Below are 19,751 nucleotides of genomic sequence, written 5' to 3'. Positions count from 1 at the left end.
CCCCTTCCCATTTTTATTTTTAAATTTTAATTCTAGTTCAAATTTTTAAGAACATTTTTTAAATTTTGATAACCAAATACTGCTTTATAAAAATTCATTGTTTCATGATCCAATTATTGTAAATAAAGCTATGAGTTTAGGAATACTGATATTGTAGACTGCAGTCTTTAATATTGGTTTTCGATGTACATTTTTTCATAAATTTAATTTATTTTCTTTCTTAAAATTAATTTGAATGCGGGCCCCCATGTCCCCATTCAAATTTTTATTTTACAAATTAAACTCTCATTCAATTTTTTAAGAACATTTATTAAATTTTGATTAACATAATCTGCATTATAAAAATTCATTTTTTCATGACTTAACTATTGTAAACAAAGCTTTGAGTTTAGGAATACTGATATTGTAGACTGCAGTCTTTAATATTTCTTTTTGATGTACATTTTTTCATAAATTTATTTTATTTTCATTCTTAAGATTTATTTGCCTGCTTGCGCCCATGTCCCCCTTCCCATTTTTAATTTTAAATATGAATTCTTTCACATTTTTTTATAATCTTTTTTTTTTTTGATTCTTAAAATTAATTTGCCTGCGGGCGCCCATATCCCCCTTCCCATTTTTATTTTTAAATTTGAATTCTATCACTTTTTTTTATAAATTTATTTTGTTTTCATTCTTAAAATTAATTTGCCTGCGGGCGCCCATGTACCCCTTCCCATTTTTATTTTTAAATTTCAATTCTATCACTTTTTTTTATAAATTTATTTTATTTTCATTCCTAAAATTCATTTGCTTGCGGGCACCCATGTCCCCCTTCCCATTTTTATTTTTAAATTTTAATTATAGGACAAATTTTTGAGAACATTTATTAAATTTTGATAACCATAAACTGCATTATAAAAATTCATTGTTTCATGATCTAATTATTGTAAATAAAGCTATGAGTTTAGGAATATAGATATTGTAGACTGCTGATTTTAATATTTGTTTTCAATGTATATTTTTTCATAAATGTATTTTATTTTCATTCTTAAAATTCATTGACCGAGAGTGTCCGCTATTCAGAGGTTTCACTGTATAATATTATTATGAAAATACAATTTTTTTACTGAAATCATTTGACAATTTAAATTTTAAAGTATTAATTATCAAAAAAATAAATTGACAATAAAAATGGATATTTCAGTTTTCGTATAAACGAATTTTTTATCGAAGATAATTATTTAGATAAAATGCAACTATTTATCTAGATAAGTCTCAACACTGGTAATTTTACTCTAAAAGCGAAAAATATGTCAAAAAGTTGACAAAATCCAAAATTTAAGTATTTTTTCTTCAAATGTTACATAATTAATATAAGACGTTTTCTTAGGCCGGAGATGGTGAACCTATGCACGTGTCACAGAGTGACACGCTCACACTATTTTAGTGACACACGAATATGTACGTTTGATAATATTAAAGTTTTTGAAAAAAAAATTGTAGGGTTATCGAACTAGTTGACACGTAGGAAAAACAAAATCCTACCAAAATTTTTATTTGACACGCTGTTACGAAAAGGTTCGCCATCCCTGTCTTAGGCCATCATGCCTATACTCTGTATAATTGGTAATGATTTATCAACATGCTATTATTTATGCTTGGTTCATTTATTGTTAAATAGTAAAATTAAATTTGGATCAAAATCACATTGAAACTGTTAATTCAAATATTGGTGGCAGAGTAATAATAGTAGACTGTAGCAAGCTAGATGAGGAACAGAACTAATAAAATTAGATTCAGATAATTTATGTGTTGATGTGCAACCTAAGGTTTGTGGTCAAGTGGTCCAGTTACTGGTAAAATTACATGTTTACCATTCAAAGATTTGTGTAAATAGAATATTGCAGAATTGTTATTTTTAAATAGGGTTTAGACGGTTTATTAATAAGATGTGGAAGTAATGTGAACATAAAAAAAAAAAAAAAATGAATATGATAAAAGACAGTCTTGATTTTTATTTTCATGTTACGTTACCTTAATTTAAAGAAAAAAAATACAAAAATAATTCACTTAATTAATTAAAATACAAAGTATTTCATTTGGAGTTTTAAAAAATAAAAATTAAACCAACGATTAAAACTGGAGGAATATTATAATAAATTAAACAAATGTATAGTTTCCAAATTATTGTTTGGCATTTGAGGAGTCATCAAGTTTAGGAACCTTGTTTGGAGCTGCATCTGCTGTTTCCTCTTGTTTAGGTCTTTTGCGTACCAAATGGCCAATGTTGGATGCCTGTTTGGATGTTGACGATGCTTCACCATTTGTTGTAGCTACGTTACAAGCACCCACAGCTGCCAACAATGCACTGACAGCAGCCTTTTTACGTTCTTTGATATCTACAATTTTTTCTTGTATTTCGGGAATAATAGATTTAACTTCGGCGATTTCTGCCTGGGTTGTTTCATTATCATTGTCCATACTTTCCAAGGTTTTAATTTTTTGATTCAAAACAGCAGCTGCTTCAGTTAGCAGCTCAATTGCTTGTTCACCGCTTCCACCCAATTCCTGCGCTATGCCCAATTGAAATAATGTTTCAGCAATGATACGACTGTCCTCTGGTAATAATAACCTATAAAAACGTAACTTATTAATTCAAATTTCTTATAATTTAAAAAAAAAATACAGAACAATAACTCACCTTCGGATTTCCAAGGATTCAGTCATATCTTGAATAGCTGTTTCAAATTTTTCATCTTCAATGCTTACTTCTCCACATTTCATTAATACTTCAGCTAGTTTGAGTTTTGATTCTTCAGTATCTTTGTTTTTATAAATCACTTTTGCCAAGTCAAGCATTTCCCAAGCTATCTGTAAATCATTTACATCATCTTCCCCAACATCTTCTTCATCTGGTTTTTCTGCTTCATCAACAGAAACCTCTTCTTTTTCAGTGGATTTTTCTTCAATTTCATCAACAGACATTTCTTCTTTTTCAGTGAATTGTCCTTTAACTTCATTTTCTTCTTCGACAACCGATGTTTCCTCTGGTAGAATTTTTTTGTTTTCAGTTGATTCTTCTTTTTTTTCAATTAATTCTTCATCTTTTTTTTCAGCTGATTTGTCATCAACATTGTCTGTTTCTTTTTCTTTTTCTTCTACTTCAACAGTGGTATTTGATACAGAAGCTTTACTATCCTCATTTGTCACATTACTTGAATCCATTTCTTCAGATGAAGTCTCACCGTCATTTTCTTCCTCATCTTTTTCTTCTAGTCCAACAGGACTTGTTTGATTTTTACTAAGTTCAAGAAGCGCACAACCATAATTGAAATAAGCCTCTGCACACTTTTCATCCAATTCACTATAAATGGTTCCAAATAGACTGCACGCTTCACTTAAGACATCAACAGCTACTTGAAAATCTTTAATTATTAAATGACGTTTACCATCAATTAAAAGTTGATCGGCACGTTTTTTTTGCAACTCAATATCTTCAACAGTAGGTTCCTCGTTTTCTTTGTTTTCACTTTCAGACAATTCTTCTTCGGTGATTTCGGGCTCTTCGGGTTTATCAACTGTTTGAATTTCTTCTGTTTTGGATTCTTGAGAATCGTTTTCTTTTGTCCCTGTTTTTGTATCTATTTTTCCAATAATATCTTTCTCTTTGACATCAATCTCAGCTTCTTTTTGTACTACTTCAGAAGGCATTTTAATCTAAAAAGAAAAATGTACATATTTAGTAACTATTGGTGATATTTGCTTAAATATTATTGTGTGCCTAATTGTTTGTATAAAATTAATATGGGTAAAACAAGTTACATACATACAATAATAATTCAATGTTTAACATATATTATTTTAAAGAATAAATACCAGACAATTATGTCATATATTTTATTAGTAATAATAAATTATTACACATTACATTGTAATACATATGACAGAATTCATTAGTTTTCAGACATTTTATAAAATTTTAAATTTAAGCTTATAAATTATTAAAAATGTAAGGTGTCTTCAATTTAATTACTATTTGTATTTATCTGAAAAATGTAAATGACAATAATCTAAGTTAAGTGGGGGGGGGGAACTGGGGTAAAATAATATAGTAACACGGTTTGTAGAATTTCGATGTTTAAGTTAAAATTTAATAAAGGTTTTTAATAATTCAATGCCATTGTGAATGTCTTTGAAAGTTTGAACTTTTTAATCCAGCATGCACAGTGAACTTTACAAATGTACAGATCAGTATAATACATTTTTATTGTAAACATAATTTTTTATGTTGGCAATCCTTGTAGCCGAGAATGTTTATTAGAGCTTGGCGCCCTTTATACCCCAGTTCCAGATATTATAGATCGGGGTAAACGTGCTTTACTGCTTTCACGCACACTGGAGTCTAACAGTCTACTCAGCACCTAGTTATTATTAATGCTTAGTAGTCGTGTGGTTTTGTAGTTCTAAATTTATCATCAGGAGTACATTTAATATTTGGACTAACACCTACACCAAATACATTTATTATTAATAACGATATTATATTTATTGGTAAGGCCACGCTTTTTTATAAATATAGTTGATTTCATTAAAAAAAAGCTAAAAAACTTTAAAATCTAAACGTACATTTCGAACATTAAAAACCATAAATTATAATACGTGCATATATAATATGTATATATAATTGTCATATATGTGCAGTTATATTTTTTAGTTTAATTAGTTACAAGCATATGACAAAATTAGTTTAACTGTAATATGCAGTAAGCACTTATTTTAATAAGATTTCATCATTATTCATTAATTTTCATTATACAAACATATTTTTAAACCATAATTTTTTTTTTGTAATCGCTTTGCTATAATTATTTTAAAATGAAATGCAAATTAAAATTAAAAAAAAAAAATTATAATTGTTAAGAATGGAGATGATTTTATCAGTGAATTGTGATATTAAATGATAAGTCATTTAAATTTTATATCTTAACTAAAAGTACCAACAGTTTGTATGTTTGATTGAGCAATAATATGAAACTAGACTATTTTTTAAATTATTCCAAGGAATATTTGGTAACCACAAATCCAAACTATATTTGATACAGGTAAAATGGCATATATACCATACAATGAACCTACTGCAAAAAAATGTATCTCTAACCATAGGCGGCGCCAGGAATTTTATCAGGGGGTGCATCGTGCAAGTATACGCTGATTTAGAAATAATGCTTGTGTAATAATAAAAGTAATAATAATAATTGAATATGTAAAAATATTTTTTCAAATTGTATAACGATACAAAGTTATTTTAGTTTTTTTTTCAACGGCTACAATGTAAAGAGGGCTAGTGGCTACGATTAGAAAATCCAAAATTCAATTGAAGAATTTGGAAAAAAACCTAGGCGTTTACCTTTATTAATTAAAAAATATATAATATTATAAGTATAATAATAAATAATAGAAATGATGTAAATAATTAAACAAAATAAAACAGAATCAAAACAATTCAATTTTTTTAATTGAATTTTCAAATGTTTTTGAAAAGCCAGGGGGTGCAACTGCACCCCTTTGCGGTGCCCATGTCCCAAAGACATTAAAATGGACATGAGAAAAGCAGTTTAATCAATGGCACAACATATATAAAACAATTAATATAATGCAGTAGGTAAATCTTTTTCAAATACATAACACAGCACACAACATTATGTACTAAAATATTTACGAATTTTAATCAGTTAACGATGAAGTAAAGAAACGAAATCGATACGGCTGTGTACTATTTTAATTACTATTAAATGTCGTATACCTACATGTAATTGTATATTATTATTAACTATACATAATAAAGAAGTATAACGAGTGACGACCTTGTGATAAAAAAAATAAGAAGTCAACTGTGAATTGTGATACAGTTTAAAATAGAAATACATAATAATGTCTCAGGTGTTTATACTAAATATTAAAGCAGATACCTATAAAAAAATATAGATCAGAGAAATATTTTTTAAATTATGTACAGTGCGAAATACAAGTACCATACGTAAAAATGAATATTATTAATATAATTGATTATTTAATTTGACCGTTTTTACGTTTTCATAAAGTTGCAAAATTAAATATGTCCCCACAGTAAAGTAAACCATACATAAAATAACAATTAAAAATTAATTAAAATATTTTTACTGCTACAGACATAACGTAGTTTATAAAATATAGACCATGGATACTGTGACGGTTCATTATTGGCCAACGGAGGCACAGGGCTGCATATTGATACAACCACTTACACTTTTCCTCACCATCACGCTCATACTTTCATCGTGTACAACATTTTTGTTATGCACATCTGTTTGGACTAATCATTGGGAAAATATGGATTGGGATTTTCAAGAAGTAAGTTTTCAAGAATTCAATAAGAACTAATTCAGAAAAATGTACCCATGATAAAATATAAATATACATTTTTTTAGGCAATTTCGGTTTTGAAAACACAAAATACGTCGTCAAAATGGTTCAATAGCGTAAATACCGAATGGCTAGTTAATGGGAATGCATTAAAAATAACAATTAATGCTGCAAAGCCATCACCGGTAAACAATGGAGATGCCTTATTAGTTTTGGCTACAGCAAATCAATACCACCAAACGGATTTTTACGACATACAACCACTATTACACGAAACAGGAGAAACGACTACAGTTATACTTGTACCAATGTACGGTGGAATTTGGACTTTATGTATCTCTCTAACAGGTACTTTTATCAATTTTAACTATAACACTACGTATACATTTAAAGTATTAAAACAAACGTGAAATTAAACTAAGGACAGGACAAAACGGCGCCACCTAATGGATTTATATACAATCCTTTTTATTATTTCCTAACAAGGTTTTCGAAAGTCGGTGTTTTTAAACAATTTATATTTATTACTCGTTAAACCAAAGGAAATACAATTATACTTAATAGTAAAATAAATCTGGATGGCTATTTTCGTATTATTATCATTACGAGCTAATTTCAATAGAAAATAAAATGCACAATATATTATAGTATAAATTAGATGCATGCTACACGATATTTGCAGTATCCAACGAGAAATATATATGCAGATATGAGTTAACAATTTGATTAATTTAATATTCCGGAAAAATATCAACTTACTCCAAAGTATTTAGATCGTTTCACTTAAAATCAGAAATATAAAATGAATTATTAATACATATCAGTATAAATATAAAACATTTATTTTTACGGGTAAAATAATTAATTTAACACCAGTTAAAGTAAAGACGAGAGGTCATGAAATGCAGTTGCAGAATGGCCGCCAAGGCGGCGCAAATATATATTTTGTAACAAATCTTTCATTTGTGTTTTTATTAATTATGGCGTCATGCACTCACAAGTCATAAAAACTTCGTAAATAGCACCCCAAATTATCTAATGTATCACTTTAATCAATTTGAATTGAAAGTATACATCTAAATGAATGTAAGAATTTATAATTTATGGTTAACATTTTTGCTAATTCTCAGAAGATCAGTTAGAACAACTGTATGAAGAAACAAATAATAAAATGGGATCCGTGCTACCCAAATGCGTAAATTATTTAGCTGAAGAACCTCCAGAAGAAGAATATTTTAAACCGGACTGGCATCATAGTAAGTAATAATATCTAACCTGTTATTATCATATTATTGGAATCAACTTCATTATTCTAGCCTTTAAGCCATATAAAATAAATAATAATTAGGGATGGGCTTTCGATGCACTCATCTGATTCCAAATCTAACGATGCTTGATTTATAACAAATACGTTACATGTATTTTAGAATCAGAATAATAATAAAAATAAATTTTGCATTTTCAAATCATTTTACACTCAAGTTTTGCTAATAAAGTAACTTTGTAACGTACAAACAACGAATTTATATTATAATCGAATATTATTAATCATCATTTTTTTCAACGGATCCATAAGACTCTTGATTAGCAACGGAAAATAGAATGAGAATAATTTCTTTTCATATAGTCTACGTAGAAAATTAGAAATTGAGAAGTCCTGCAAAACGTTTTGTTAACTGTATATTTAATGGTTAAAATTTTTCCTAAAGTAAAAAATGGGAGTGCAGTATTTAAATTTTGAGGGGTTTTTAGGACATTACCAGTTCTAATAACTACAATAATATGTTTAACTTATTTTAAAAAGTCATTCTTTTTGCATTGTACAAAAAAAAATCGTTAAATGAATAAAAATAGTGAAGTAAATTAGTCACGCCATTATTACTTTTAGACTTCTTACTTATACCTATATACAATATTATATTATATATATTTATTATATTATGTTTGTAAACATCATGCTTTAATTGGTACGTCTGCATAATTCTTGTACATTTATTCACATAATATAAAATAGGTAGTATGCACGACATAGTTATTTAGCTTACATTCTATAAATTAATTTTAATTTTATACGTCACATATTAATAATTTATATTTTTAACGGTTTTATGCGATTTTTAGGACCGAATTTAATAACTACATATTTTAGAGAATAATAAATATCCTTAGAAATATTATCTTCCACATTAGTGAAATATTTTATTTTTTTCAATCTCAATAAATACTTTTGAGTAGTGTACATATTTTCATTTTAAAAGAGGGGGTAGTAAGTAAGCAGCCGCTCAGCTGAATACTGCAGGGTTCGAGTGAACTTCGTCGCCGAGATGTTAATCACTGTAATGTACGTATTACATAGGAATCTCGAATTTTAGCATTGAGGAAAACTGTTCAGTATTTATAAAAAAAAGGAAATTTTACATTTTGTCATCTTATTGGATGTTTGTACAATATATAAATAATATTGGACATTGGCATATAGACATAAATTATTGAGAATTGGGTTTCGGGTACCAATATAATGTTATTTATTCATTTAGAGTGGTTTAAAGTATATTGTAGGACAAGTGAAGTGAAGAGGATAACCTAAAACCCCATGCAGTCTTAACTTGGTTGAGTTTTGATTGTATATTCTAAAATTATACATTAAAATTCAAGGCTTCCAAATATTACATTTAATATGTAGACTACCTTATTAAATAGTTATAGAAACAAAGCCAAAATATTTTATTATTGAAAAAAAAACGAAATAGTAATAATCTATTACTTATAAGAATGTTACGAAATATTTTTTTAATTACTTATTATACTTATTATGTTAAAGGAATGCAAAATATGTCAATATCATGTGCATTGGTATGCATTATAATAGTTGTTACTGCATCATTGATTGGACTTTTTTCTATTTGCCGTCATCAAATTAGTGCTATGTTAATCACTGCTGTGATGTATTTATTAGCAGGTAATTGTTAGTTAATTGTAAATATCCAGCTCATATATTTTACATAAAATATGAAATATCAAGTTTACAATTCTAAAATATTATATAAATAATTCAAATGTGTGCATGTGATTTAAGGTTTAAGTATGAATATTGGTAAAACCTAGGTTTTAAAAATAAAGTTTCTACAAAATGTCAGAATTTCAGGTTTTTACCGATTGATTGGTAAATTCTAGGATAAAAAAAAAATAAGGATTAATGCTAATTTTGGTTTTAACAAATGAAAATTGTAAATCTAAGGATGAATTAACAATCTATTATAAGTCTGAAATATAAAATCTGAAATGTGTACAATTATTTTAGTTAACTTCTTTTAGCATATACTGTTTATTAAATACAACTACCAAAAATTATAACATAATAAACTGATATAAAATACAATTTAAGTGAAAATAGTTAATGGTTCTTTTAAATAATTTTGAACAAAAAAATAATCAAATTAATTTATAGGTTATACCTTATTGAAATGTTATAACTGAAAATGTGTGCGTTAAATACACTTTACAAAATTGAAATGGAATTTACTTTTTTCACTTTCATACATTTTTTTTAGTTACCTAGTTTTTATTTTCATATATTAGACTTTTACCATAGCAGGTTTTTTATCTTAAGGTGCACATTTCTTGTTTGTAAGAAGCTGAACTACAATAAACATTTGGAGTATGACAAAATATCATCAGTAATACCTAGGTTTACCAGCATTCATACACAGACCATAAAATTTGAGTTAAAAACACAATATGTTAGGTGTCATATTGTAAACTTCAAATTATACCAAAAAAATAATTTCAAAAAGGTCCTTTTAACAATTTTTAATACGGAGTAAAGTACATAGTATATGATGTAGAACCATTATTTTGTTATTGTTATTTTATAGCTACTTTTGGTTTGTTCACATTGGGAATAATGCACAATAAACATAATTCAAGAAAAACTCATAGCCAGAATAATTGCAATCAATCACTAGCACTTATAGATGGTATGATCAATGCCGGTGGAAATATGTGTCAAACAATGAAGTTTTGGGAACAATTGTTGACTGCTAGAATATACTCACTAGGCTGGAGTGTAAATATGGGATGGATAGCAGTTATTTTATGTATTTTAACTAGCATTCTATGGATTATTTTATCTAAGATAATGAGAGTCACCATAAAATAGTTCAAAAACTAAATCTATATTCAAATCACATATTAACCAGTTAGTATTTTTTCTATGATACTAACTTAATAATAACTCATCAGTAAGTTTAATGTATTTAAACATTTTTGATTATGCATAATGCATTTGCATCAATCACAATTATTTACTGTTCATAATTTTAACAGGTATACAGAATGTCCCCTGAGGACACATTGCGATATCTCCTGAGATAGTAAATATATATTTAATCTGTATTTTTATTAGACTTGCAGAAACAAGGACTACATACATTTTATTATTTTTGAAACAATTGAAAACATCTATTTTGTAGAGATAATTTTTCTGAATATTTTGTGATTTTTCATTATTTTTGTTTATAGGTAACACGGCAAAAAACTGGTTTTTGTCTAGGTGGCATGTCCTCTCTACTGATAATGGGTATAATACCTAACCTCACAGGACACCCTGTATATATTTTAATAATTTGATTTAATTTTTAATGAAATTATTTAATACATTGAATGCTATGAGATTATCGCATCCATATAGTATTAGAGTATAAAGGTATTTTTTTTTGGGTATTGGCGGGTCATACCTTACCATTTATATGCCATACAAGCACAACATTTTATTTAAATTTAAACAATGCTAACGGGGGCCCCAATCAAACCACACCCGCATGTGTTGTCTCCGACTTACAAACATACAACATAGCAAAAACTATTAAGCGATGAATAGAACCACTCAGGTTGAAGTCCAAGCTCAAGCAACCAAATTGTCATGCGATTAAAAGGAGAAAGTTTATTATGAAACAGTTTTTATTTTTCGATATTACCAATCCATGAAAAGTTCTAATTGTTCAAAAATTCATAATTACAAACTTGAATAACTTTTTTTTTGTATTCGGGATATCGAAAAAAATAAAAACGATTTTGCACAGTAAATGTTCTCCTCTTAATAGTATGAAAATTTGGTTGCTTAGCTAGGACTAAAGCCAGTGGTTCTATCCTGCGCAAAACAGTTTTTGCTATGTTGTATGTTTGTAAGAAAGAGACAACACATCGGGGCGTGGCTTCCTCTTATTGCTTCAAATAGCTTTTGTGGCATTTTAAATTACAGAGCATAATTATTTATACATATATATTGTACTCTGTCTTTAATACAGGGTGATTCTTTCATCATGAACCATTCATTATTTCAAAAAGTATTAACATTTTAGAAATTTTTTTTACTTATTTGAATAACAACATACAGCTTTAACTTCATCTTTGAAAACAAAATATTTTTCTGAGAATGAGTACATAAAAAACAAATTTAGGACTAGTAGTTTTTGAGTTATAACTAAGGAGCAGATTTGTAGGTTTTTTTTTTGGCTTTAAGCAGCTCAACAGGGGTATAAATAATATGGACAACTTACTTATTCTGTACAGAATTCACAGGAATTTAATTAGAAAAAGAAATTACAGCATGTATTTTATATTTTGTATTACTTGTTCGTTTCTTAAGTTGAAATATTTTGTCACAAGAAAAATAATGTTTTCAATTTAAATAATTTATCAAAGAAAACATATGCAATAATTATTTTAAAGTTTAAGCTACCTATTCTTACATGGTGTGCAATAAATGGATGGTAAGTATAAATATTATAAATTAAAAAAATTCAATGTTTAATTATAATAACTATACATTTAAATAAAAAAGGCATATTTTACACCATATATTTTACTAGTCTGATAATTGTTAAGAGAATATTTTAAGATTTTTTTTAAAGCATAATAGAATCATATTTTAAACATTTAAGAACCTAATAAACTGTTCTTCAGTTAAAACTTATAAAAAGAGACTGGAATTGTATGCATTTTCATATTCATACTGAACGTATACACAACTATGAGGGGTAAAGGATATTTTGTTATTATAACATATAATTTGAATATTTTATACTTTTTAATAAAAAAAATTACTTTTCTATCATTTTTTTGGTCCTTTTCAAAATAAAAACCATGTTGATTCAACAATTTATTTTAAAAATTCACAGAAATCTTTGTAATAATTGTGTAATTTATTCAACATTTTTTAATGAATTCAATTGTGATTTAGTTAAGATTATTTATTTAATTTCAATGATAATTTGACAATAGTTTACTTAAGATATTATGCTGTATTAATAATCATCTGTAACTTAAATTTAAAAATGTATTAGGTAACTTCCTTTTTTATTTTGGCCTAAATTTTCAATGCATATACAGCATATTTAGACAGTTTGATCATGCATATTTGCATCATATTTAGTAGGTACATACAAGCCCAGTTTCTACTTTTACGTCTTAAAAGTTTAAATAGATGCAGCGGAACTAGATAATTTCACAAAATGTTAGGTTAGGATGGATTATATTTTTACTTAAAAGTTTGATAATAGGTTAATTCACTGTAATACCAAAACATACCGGTGAATAAAAATTTGGTATGTTGTACGTGTAAGACGGAGACAATACATAGGTAGCTTAAATTATAAGTGCTACACTTGGTGGTAAATAAGTTTTTAGCATAGCCAATGTCAAAATATTAAAGTAAGTTTAAATTATCATTATGTTGATCTTTCTGTGTGACAACTTATTTGCTTTTTTTGTTCGACCTAGAGCCAAATCATCCAATTAATTATTTAGGCAGAATTAAAATTTTCAACTAAACATTTTAATATTTATTGAGCCACAGTTTATTTTAATTGTTAATGTGGTTGTTTCTTATAACTAAAAGTTGGGATAGTACTTGTTTGTTATCGCCCCGCCATAAATAAAATATATTATAGTATAATAAAATAAACAATAAAAAAATAAATATAAAAATGTACTACAATTATAAATTTACAAAGGAGGCCAGAACTCAGAAATATCTTTTAATATTGTTTCAAATACATCATTTTTTCCGAGACGTGTTCTCCACAAAAGGCTGCCAAATATGATTCCAGAAAATTTCTATTAGTTCCACGATGCTTTTTATTTCCCCATTAAGCAGATCCCCACAACCTCTCGATGTTTTGGGTGTGTGCCCCTGTGTCCGGATCAACAAAATTATACGTGTGGTTAACAGTATTATGTTTGAATCCTGCTTGCTGCAAATTATTGTAAGCTTTCCGACAATCCGACATAATTATTGAGCCTGGTCTTATATATTTTTGTATTATAGGTAGCAATGTTTTCTCCGATCGATCAGGTACACTCACAATAAAACACGCTTTGGTTTTCCGATATATCCCACCAAAAATCTATTGCTGTGGCAGAATACATCCAGCATTATTTTTCCTATGCACAAATAACTATATAGTGGGGTGATAGCAAACATGAGTGGCGGGGAGATAAATTTTCAACGTTGTACTGGCGGGGCGATAACAAACAAGTACCGTTGGGATTTCTAGCAATAACATGATTTTTTGTGATAGTTGTAGAATATTCTAAGTAAGATATAAATTAATTTTTGTGAAGTGGTACAATAAAATACTAAGTTTAACTTTGCATAGCTTTGTTAAATATTACAAAAAGTACATATTTAACCTGATAACCAAATCATTTTTGATCAATTTAATGTAAAGAGATTATTATTTGTATCTTACATTATGATTGTCAACCATAATATTATATAACCTATGATTATAACCGTCAAATGTTTTAGAGTAAAAGTAATATAACAATAAAGAGGTTTATTTATACTATTATTTCCACCATACCTATATCTAATTGTAACTGCATATTTATGGTTATTTAAATTGCATAATAACATATATTTTTCAAACAATTTTAGTGAGGTAGGTTCCAAATCGTACATAAGTATAGCATAACATTATTTTTATAACTCAATAAAATGTTAGTAAATTCAAGGTAAATACCACCACCCTAAACATAATATTATTTTTTTTATTTTTTCTTTGGTTTAATATGTACCTACTTAAAACATAAAATATATATTTTATTCAATAGTGAGCACACTTATTACATGATAATAAAGAATAGGTTGGAGTACCTATTAGTCACTTAATTGATAAATATACAATAGGACAGATGTATCTTTTCATTATTATATATTAATGCGAATTCTGAAGTGTACAATACTTAAGGAACAATGCAAAAGTTCGCTTAGTTGTAAAAAAACTTCGAACAAAACAAAAACTGGTTTCCCGCCAAATGTAATAGATTTTCAGAAACATTCTATTAAATGTATGCCAATATTATTGACCATAATTAAAAAATGAATACACTAACGACAAAAGCACATGTTATCGTGTAGGATAATATACATGTATGAATAAGACACCCAATTTACTCATTTTAAAAGCTAACTACTTGTTGGTAAAACTTGTTAGTGACTTACCTAAATCTGTAGACGAAAATGTAGAATTATTACTTGAACAAAAAAATATAAATGTTGAGTCAGAAGAAGCCACAAAAACGTGCAAACTGCAAATGACCAAATCGAAAAGGTAAAGAACTATCAACTAATGTCTAAGAGCAGTAAGAGCTACAATAGCAATAGCCAAATAGCCAATAATGAATAACGTAAAATATTAATAACGGATATTACGATAATGATAATCGTTACTGATTCGCCATAACAACGAAATTTTAAAGAAGGAAAAACCCGCAATATCACTAGGAATTAGTTGAGTTAATAAAGATAACGGATAACCTAACATAATTCTCACAGATGAAAAATACAATGAATTATAATGATAAACTTCTCAATAATATTCAAGGTTAAATAGTCATGGAGTAAACCTTCATTCATGGTGGAAAAACAATATTTGGTTTATTTAATCAACAGAAGCTGGTGTATTGACTATTGATACACCTTGATCACAGATTATATAATCTGTGCCTTGATCAAGACAACAACAACAGGCAAGAGTCAACAAAACTATAGATAGTTGATAGTCTGATTTTGATGCATTATATACATTTATTTATTCTGTAGTGGTTTCTAGTTGATATTTAAGAGTTTAAAATTAAATAGGATATTTTCATTAAACTATGGCTGCACCCCCAGCCGCATTGGTGAGCAAGGTGAAGAAACATTTTATCGGTATTCCTGCACCTCTTGGATATGTCGCTGGTGTTGGTCGAGGAGCGACAGGATTTACAACACGGTCTGATATTGGTCCAGCTCGAGATGCTAATGATGTTTCGGACGATAGACATGCCCCACCCACAAAAAAAAAAAAAAAGGATGAAGAAGAAGATGATGATGAGGATTTGAATGACTCTAATTATGATGAATTCAGTGGTTATGGTGGTTCATTGTTCAGTAAGGATCCATACGACAAAGATGACGAAGAGGCAGATATGATTTATGAAGAAATTGATAAACGAATGGATGAAAAACGTAAAGAATACAGAGAGAAAAGATTGAAAGAAGAATTGGAGAAATATCGACAGGAACGACCAAAGATTCAACAACAATTCAGTGATTTAAAAAGAGGGTAAATTTATATATGTATATTATTCATATATTATAATTGTAGCACAGTTTCCTAACAGTTTAACTCACAAGTTCACCAATAATTTTTTTTTTCGTCACAGTATTTCAGTAGTTAGGTGCTATAAAATTAATGTTTCAATTCAAATGCTCCATTAAATTGTGCTATCATCTAGCAGACAATAATTTAAGGGGTTGATTTTATTTCATTTCAAAATATATTGTATTCTATTATGTATTTTCAAATAAAACAATTTTTATGTTTCTGTTGGTTAAACTCTTCTGAGACTTTGCATCACAATATTTAATTACTGTTTTTAAAAATGTAATACTTTTTAGATTGACTATGGTTAGCGAAGACGAATGGCGCAATATTCCAGAAGTTGGTGATGCTAGAAATCGTAAACAAAGGAATCCTAGGGCTGAAAAATTTACACCACTTCCAGACACGGTACTTTCACGAAGTCTTGGTGGTGAAAGTACTTCTTCTATTGATTCGGCAAGTGGTCTTATGAGTCAATATCCACATGGCGCTGTTACGCCTGGAATGTTAACTCCATCTGGTGACTTAGATTTGAGAAAAATGGGACAAGCTCGTAATACTTTAATGAATGTAAAACTGAACCAAGTGTCAGACTCCGTTGAGGGACAAACTGTGGTTGATCCTAAAGGCTATTTGACTGATTTGCATAGTATGATTCCAACATATGGGGGAGATATCAATGACATAAAAAAAGCTAGATTATTGTTAAAGTCTGTTCGAGAAACTAATCCTAATCATCCACCTGCTTGGATAGCATCAGCTCGCCTTGAAGAAGTAACAGGAAAAATTCAAGCTGCCCGTAATGTTATCATGAAAGGTTGTGAAGATAACCCGAAATCTGAAGATCTTTGGCTTGAAGCTGCTCGTTTACAACCTCCAGAGACTGCCAAAGCTGTTATTGCCCAAGCGGTTAGGCATATTCCAACATCAGTTCGTATTTGGATTAAAGCTGCTGATTTAGAATCTGAAACTAAAGGTAAAAGAAAAGTTTACAGAAAAGCTTTAGAACATATTCCAAATTCAGTTAGACTGTGGAAAGCTGCTATTGAGTTAGAAGATCCAGAAGATGCTCGAATTTTATTAAGTCGTGCTGTTGAATGTTGTCCAACTAGTGTTGATCTGTGGTTAGCTTTGGCTCGATTAGAAACTTATGAAAATGCACGTAAAGTTTTAAATAAAGCCCGTGAAAATATTCCCACTGACAGACAAATTTGGACTACGGCTGCTAAATTAGAAGAAGCTAATGGTAATATAAATATGGTTGAAAAAATCATAGACCGCGCTATATCTTCATTAAGTGCTAATGGTGTTGAAATTAACAGAGAACAATGGATAAAAGAAGCAATAGAAGCTGAAAAATGTGGTTCGGTAAAAACATGTCAAGCTCTTATCAAAGCTATAATTGGATATGGAATAGAAGACGAAGACCGTAAACACACTTGGATGGAAGATGCTGATTCGTGTGCTAGTCAATTAGCTTATGAGTGTGCAAGAGCCATTTTCTCTCATTCATTAGCTGCTTTTCCGAGTAAAAAATCTATTTGGTTGAGAGCTGCTTATTTTGAAAAAAATCATGGTACTAGAGATTCCTTAGAAACATTGTTACAAAAAGCTGTTGCTCATTGTCCAAAATCTGAAGTATTATGGTTAATGGGAGCCAAATCAAAATGGTTAGCTGGTGATGTACCAGCTGCTCGTGGTATTTTATCTCTAGCATTTCAAGCAAACCCAAACTCAGAAGAAATTTGGCTTGCTGCTGTCAAATTAGAGTCTGAAAATTCAGAATTTGATCGTGCAAGACGTTTATTATCTAAAGCCAGAGCTTCAGCGCCAACTCCAAGAGTGATGATGAAGTCTGCTAAACTTGAATGGTGTTTGAACAATTTAGATACAGCTTTACAAATCCTCGAGGAAGCTCTTGTTAAGTTTCCAGATTATGCTAAATTGTGGTTAATGAAAGGTCAGATTGAAGAACAACAAGGAGATGTAGATAGAGCACATGAAACTTTTAATTCTGCACTAAAGAAATGTCCTAGTTCTATTCCTTTGTGGATCTGGTTAGCTAGATTAGATGAGAAAAGAAAAATGTTAACCAAAGCAAGATCAGTATTGGAAAAAGGTCGTTTGAAAAATCCACATAATCCAGAACTATGGTTGGAAGCTATACGTATAGAATTTCGAGCGGGTATGAGAGACATAGCAAACACAATGATGGCCAAAGCACTACAAGAATGTCCAAATGCTGGAATATTATGGTCAGAAGCTATATTCTTAGAAGCAAGACCACAACGAAAAACTAAAAGTGTGGATGCTTTAAAAAAATGTGAACATGATGTAAATGTACTTTTAGCTGTCTCCAAATTATTTTGGAGTGAACGTAAATTACAAAAATGCCGTGAATGGTTTAATAGAACTGTTAAAATTGATCCAGATTTTGGTGATGCTTGGGCATATTTTTATAGATTTGAAGTATTACACGGAACTGAAGAAGTTCAACTAGATATTAAAAAGAGGTGTATTGCTGCAGAACCTCATCATGGTGAAGCATGGTGTATTGTATCAAAAAACATTAACAATTGGAGACTTACAACTGAAAATGTTTTAATGTTGGTTGCAAAAGATTTACCTATCCCTATTTAAAGAACTTAAATTATAATTTGTTCATTTATGGGTTAGAATAGTATGTAAAATGTAAATAAACACTAAAAATAATGTTTTTATTAAGTTATACTGATATTATTCAAGTGATTGTAAAAGTTTATTAATTAGGTACATGTCTGTATGAGATAATATAGTATACCTAATAATAATAAAAATGCGTATTCTATAATGATAATGTAATACAATTGTGTCCTTAAACAAAATTGTTTTATTATATACAGAGTCTAATAAGAATAACCGACAAATGAAATAACTTATATTCCAATCAATATTTTAAAATTTTTTTTTTTGTTTGTTTAATTAGATAACGAACTGCATATTACATTTCCAATTTCCATAGAAACATTGAAGTTGTGCTACCATATGTCAATAGGGCAATGTTTGCAAAATAATTTAATAAATAAGATACGTTTAGCTATACATATTTATTTTCAATCATGCAACTTTTCCCTGTTGGCATATGACTGTCGACTAATATTATCCTGTAGTCCGCTATCTAGTTTAAAATATCTATGATTAGTAGCTCTGAGTCAATAAAATATAAATTTAAAAAAAATTAAAAATATTGATTAGAACAACAGTAATTTTATTTACCTGGTCAAACGGTCTTCCACTTACATCCTGTATATACATTTATGTATTTATAAAATTATAATAAACATGTTTAGATAGATATTTCGTGTATACATGTTTGAAAATGAATACATTTATTGCACATTCAAATAAATTATACTTAATGATAATGTCAATACAGAAAATAGTACTTGTTGGTTATCCTCACATCACTTACCGGTATAAAACTGTCAAAGAATATTATTGATATTTGTAAAAAGATATACAAAATATTTTTAAATAGCTCAAAAATTGTTGAGATATTTTAAAAATCTTATCATATAGTGAAAATTGACATACAAACATTTCGTTATATCCACAGTTTTTTGTTTTTGAGTAACTACAAAAAAATAAAATCGAATTTGTAATTAACTGGTTTTAAAAATTGTCCGTTTATGCTTATCAGTTTTTTGAAAACTACTAGGAATTTTTTACTTTTGTCTT

General features: G+C 28.5%; 3 protein-coding genes across 4 annotated transcripts; 2 read left to right on the top strand and 1 right to left on the bottom strand.

The window, feature by feature from the left end:
* Window positions 1-2,058: 2,058 nt before the first annotated feature.
* Window positions 2,059-15,204, bottom strand: LOC111039980 (protein HGV2-like). The gene is made up of 3 exons (XM_022323671.1): window positions 14,891-15,204; window positions 2,684-3,699; window positions 2,059-2,614 (listed from the first exon to the last, which is right to left on the bottom strand). The coding sequence occupies exons 2-3, from the start codon at window positions 3,691-3,693 to the stop codon at window positions 2,167-2,169; spliced, it is 1,458 nt and encodes a 485-aa protein (XP_022179363.1). The 5' UTR covers window positions 3,694-3,699; window positions 14,891-15,204; the 3' UTR covers window positions 2,059-2,166.
* Window positions 3,902-10,835, top strand: LOC111039981. Of its 2 annotated transcripts, XM_022323673.1 has the most exons (6): window positions 3,902-4,533; window positions 6,171-6,372; window positions 6,450-6,732; window positions 7,515-7,640; window positions 9,206-9,343; window positions 10,260-10,835. In XM_022323673.1, exons 2-6 carry the CDS (start codon window positions 6,199-6,201, stop codon window positions 10,541-10,543), a joined length of 1,005 nt encoding a protein of 334 aa, XP_022179365.1. In that variant the 5' UTR covers window positions 3,902-4,533; window positions 6,171-6,198; the 3' UTR covers window positions 10,544-10,835. The 2 variants fall into 2 exon arrangements, with proteins under 2 accessions (XP_022179365.1, XP_022179364.1); XM_022323672.1 differs by lacking the exon at window positions 3,902-4,533 and having other exon boundaries at window positions 4,895-6,372.
* A 190-nt stretch (window positions 15,205-15,394) lies between the features above and the next one.
* On the top strand, window positions 15,395-18,850 carry LOC111039978 (pre-mRNA-processing factor 6). Its single transcript, XM_022323670.1, has 2 exons — window positions 15,395-15,995; window positions 16,331-18,850. Exons 1-2 carry the CDS (start codon window positions 15,547-15,549, stop codon window positions 18,672-18,674), a joined length of 2,793 nt encoding a protein of 930 aa, XP_022179362.1. The 5' UTR covers window positions 15,395-15,546; the 3' UTR covers window positions 18,675-18,850.
* The last annotated feature ends 901 nt before the right edge of the window (window positions 18,851-19,751 follow it).

This window comes from Myzus persicae, unplaced genomic scaffold (genome assembly GCF_001856785.1).
Source record: "Myzus persicae strain clone G006 unplaced genomic scaffold, MPER_G0061.0, whole genome shotgun sequence".
Classification (NCBI taxonomy): Eukaryota; Metazoa; Arthropoda; class Insecta; order Hemiptera; family Aphididae; genus Myzus; species Myzus persicae.
This window is presented reverse-complemented; position numbering and strand designations above follow the sequence as displayed.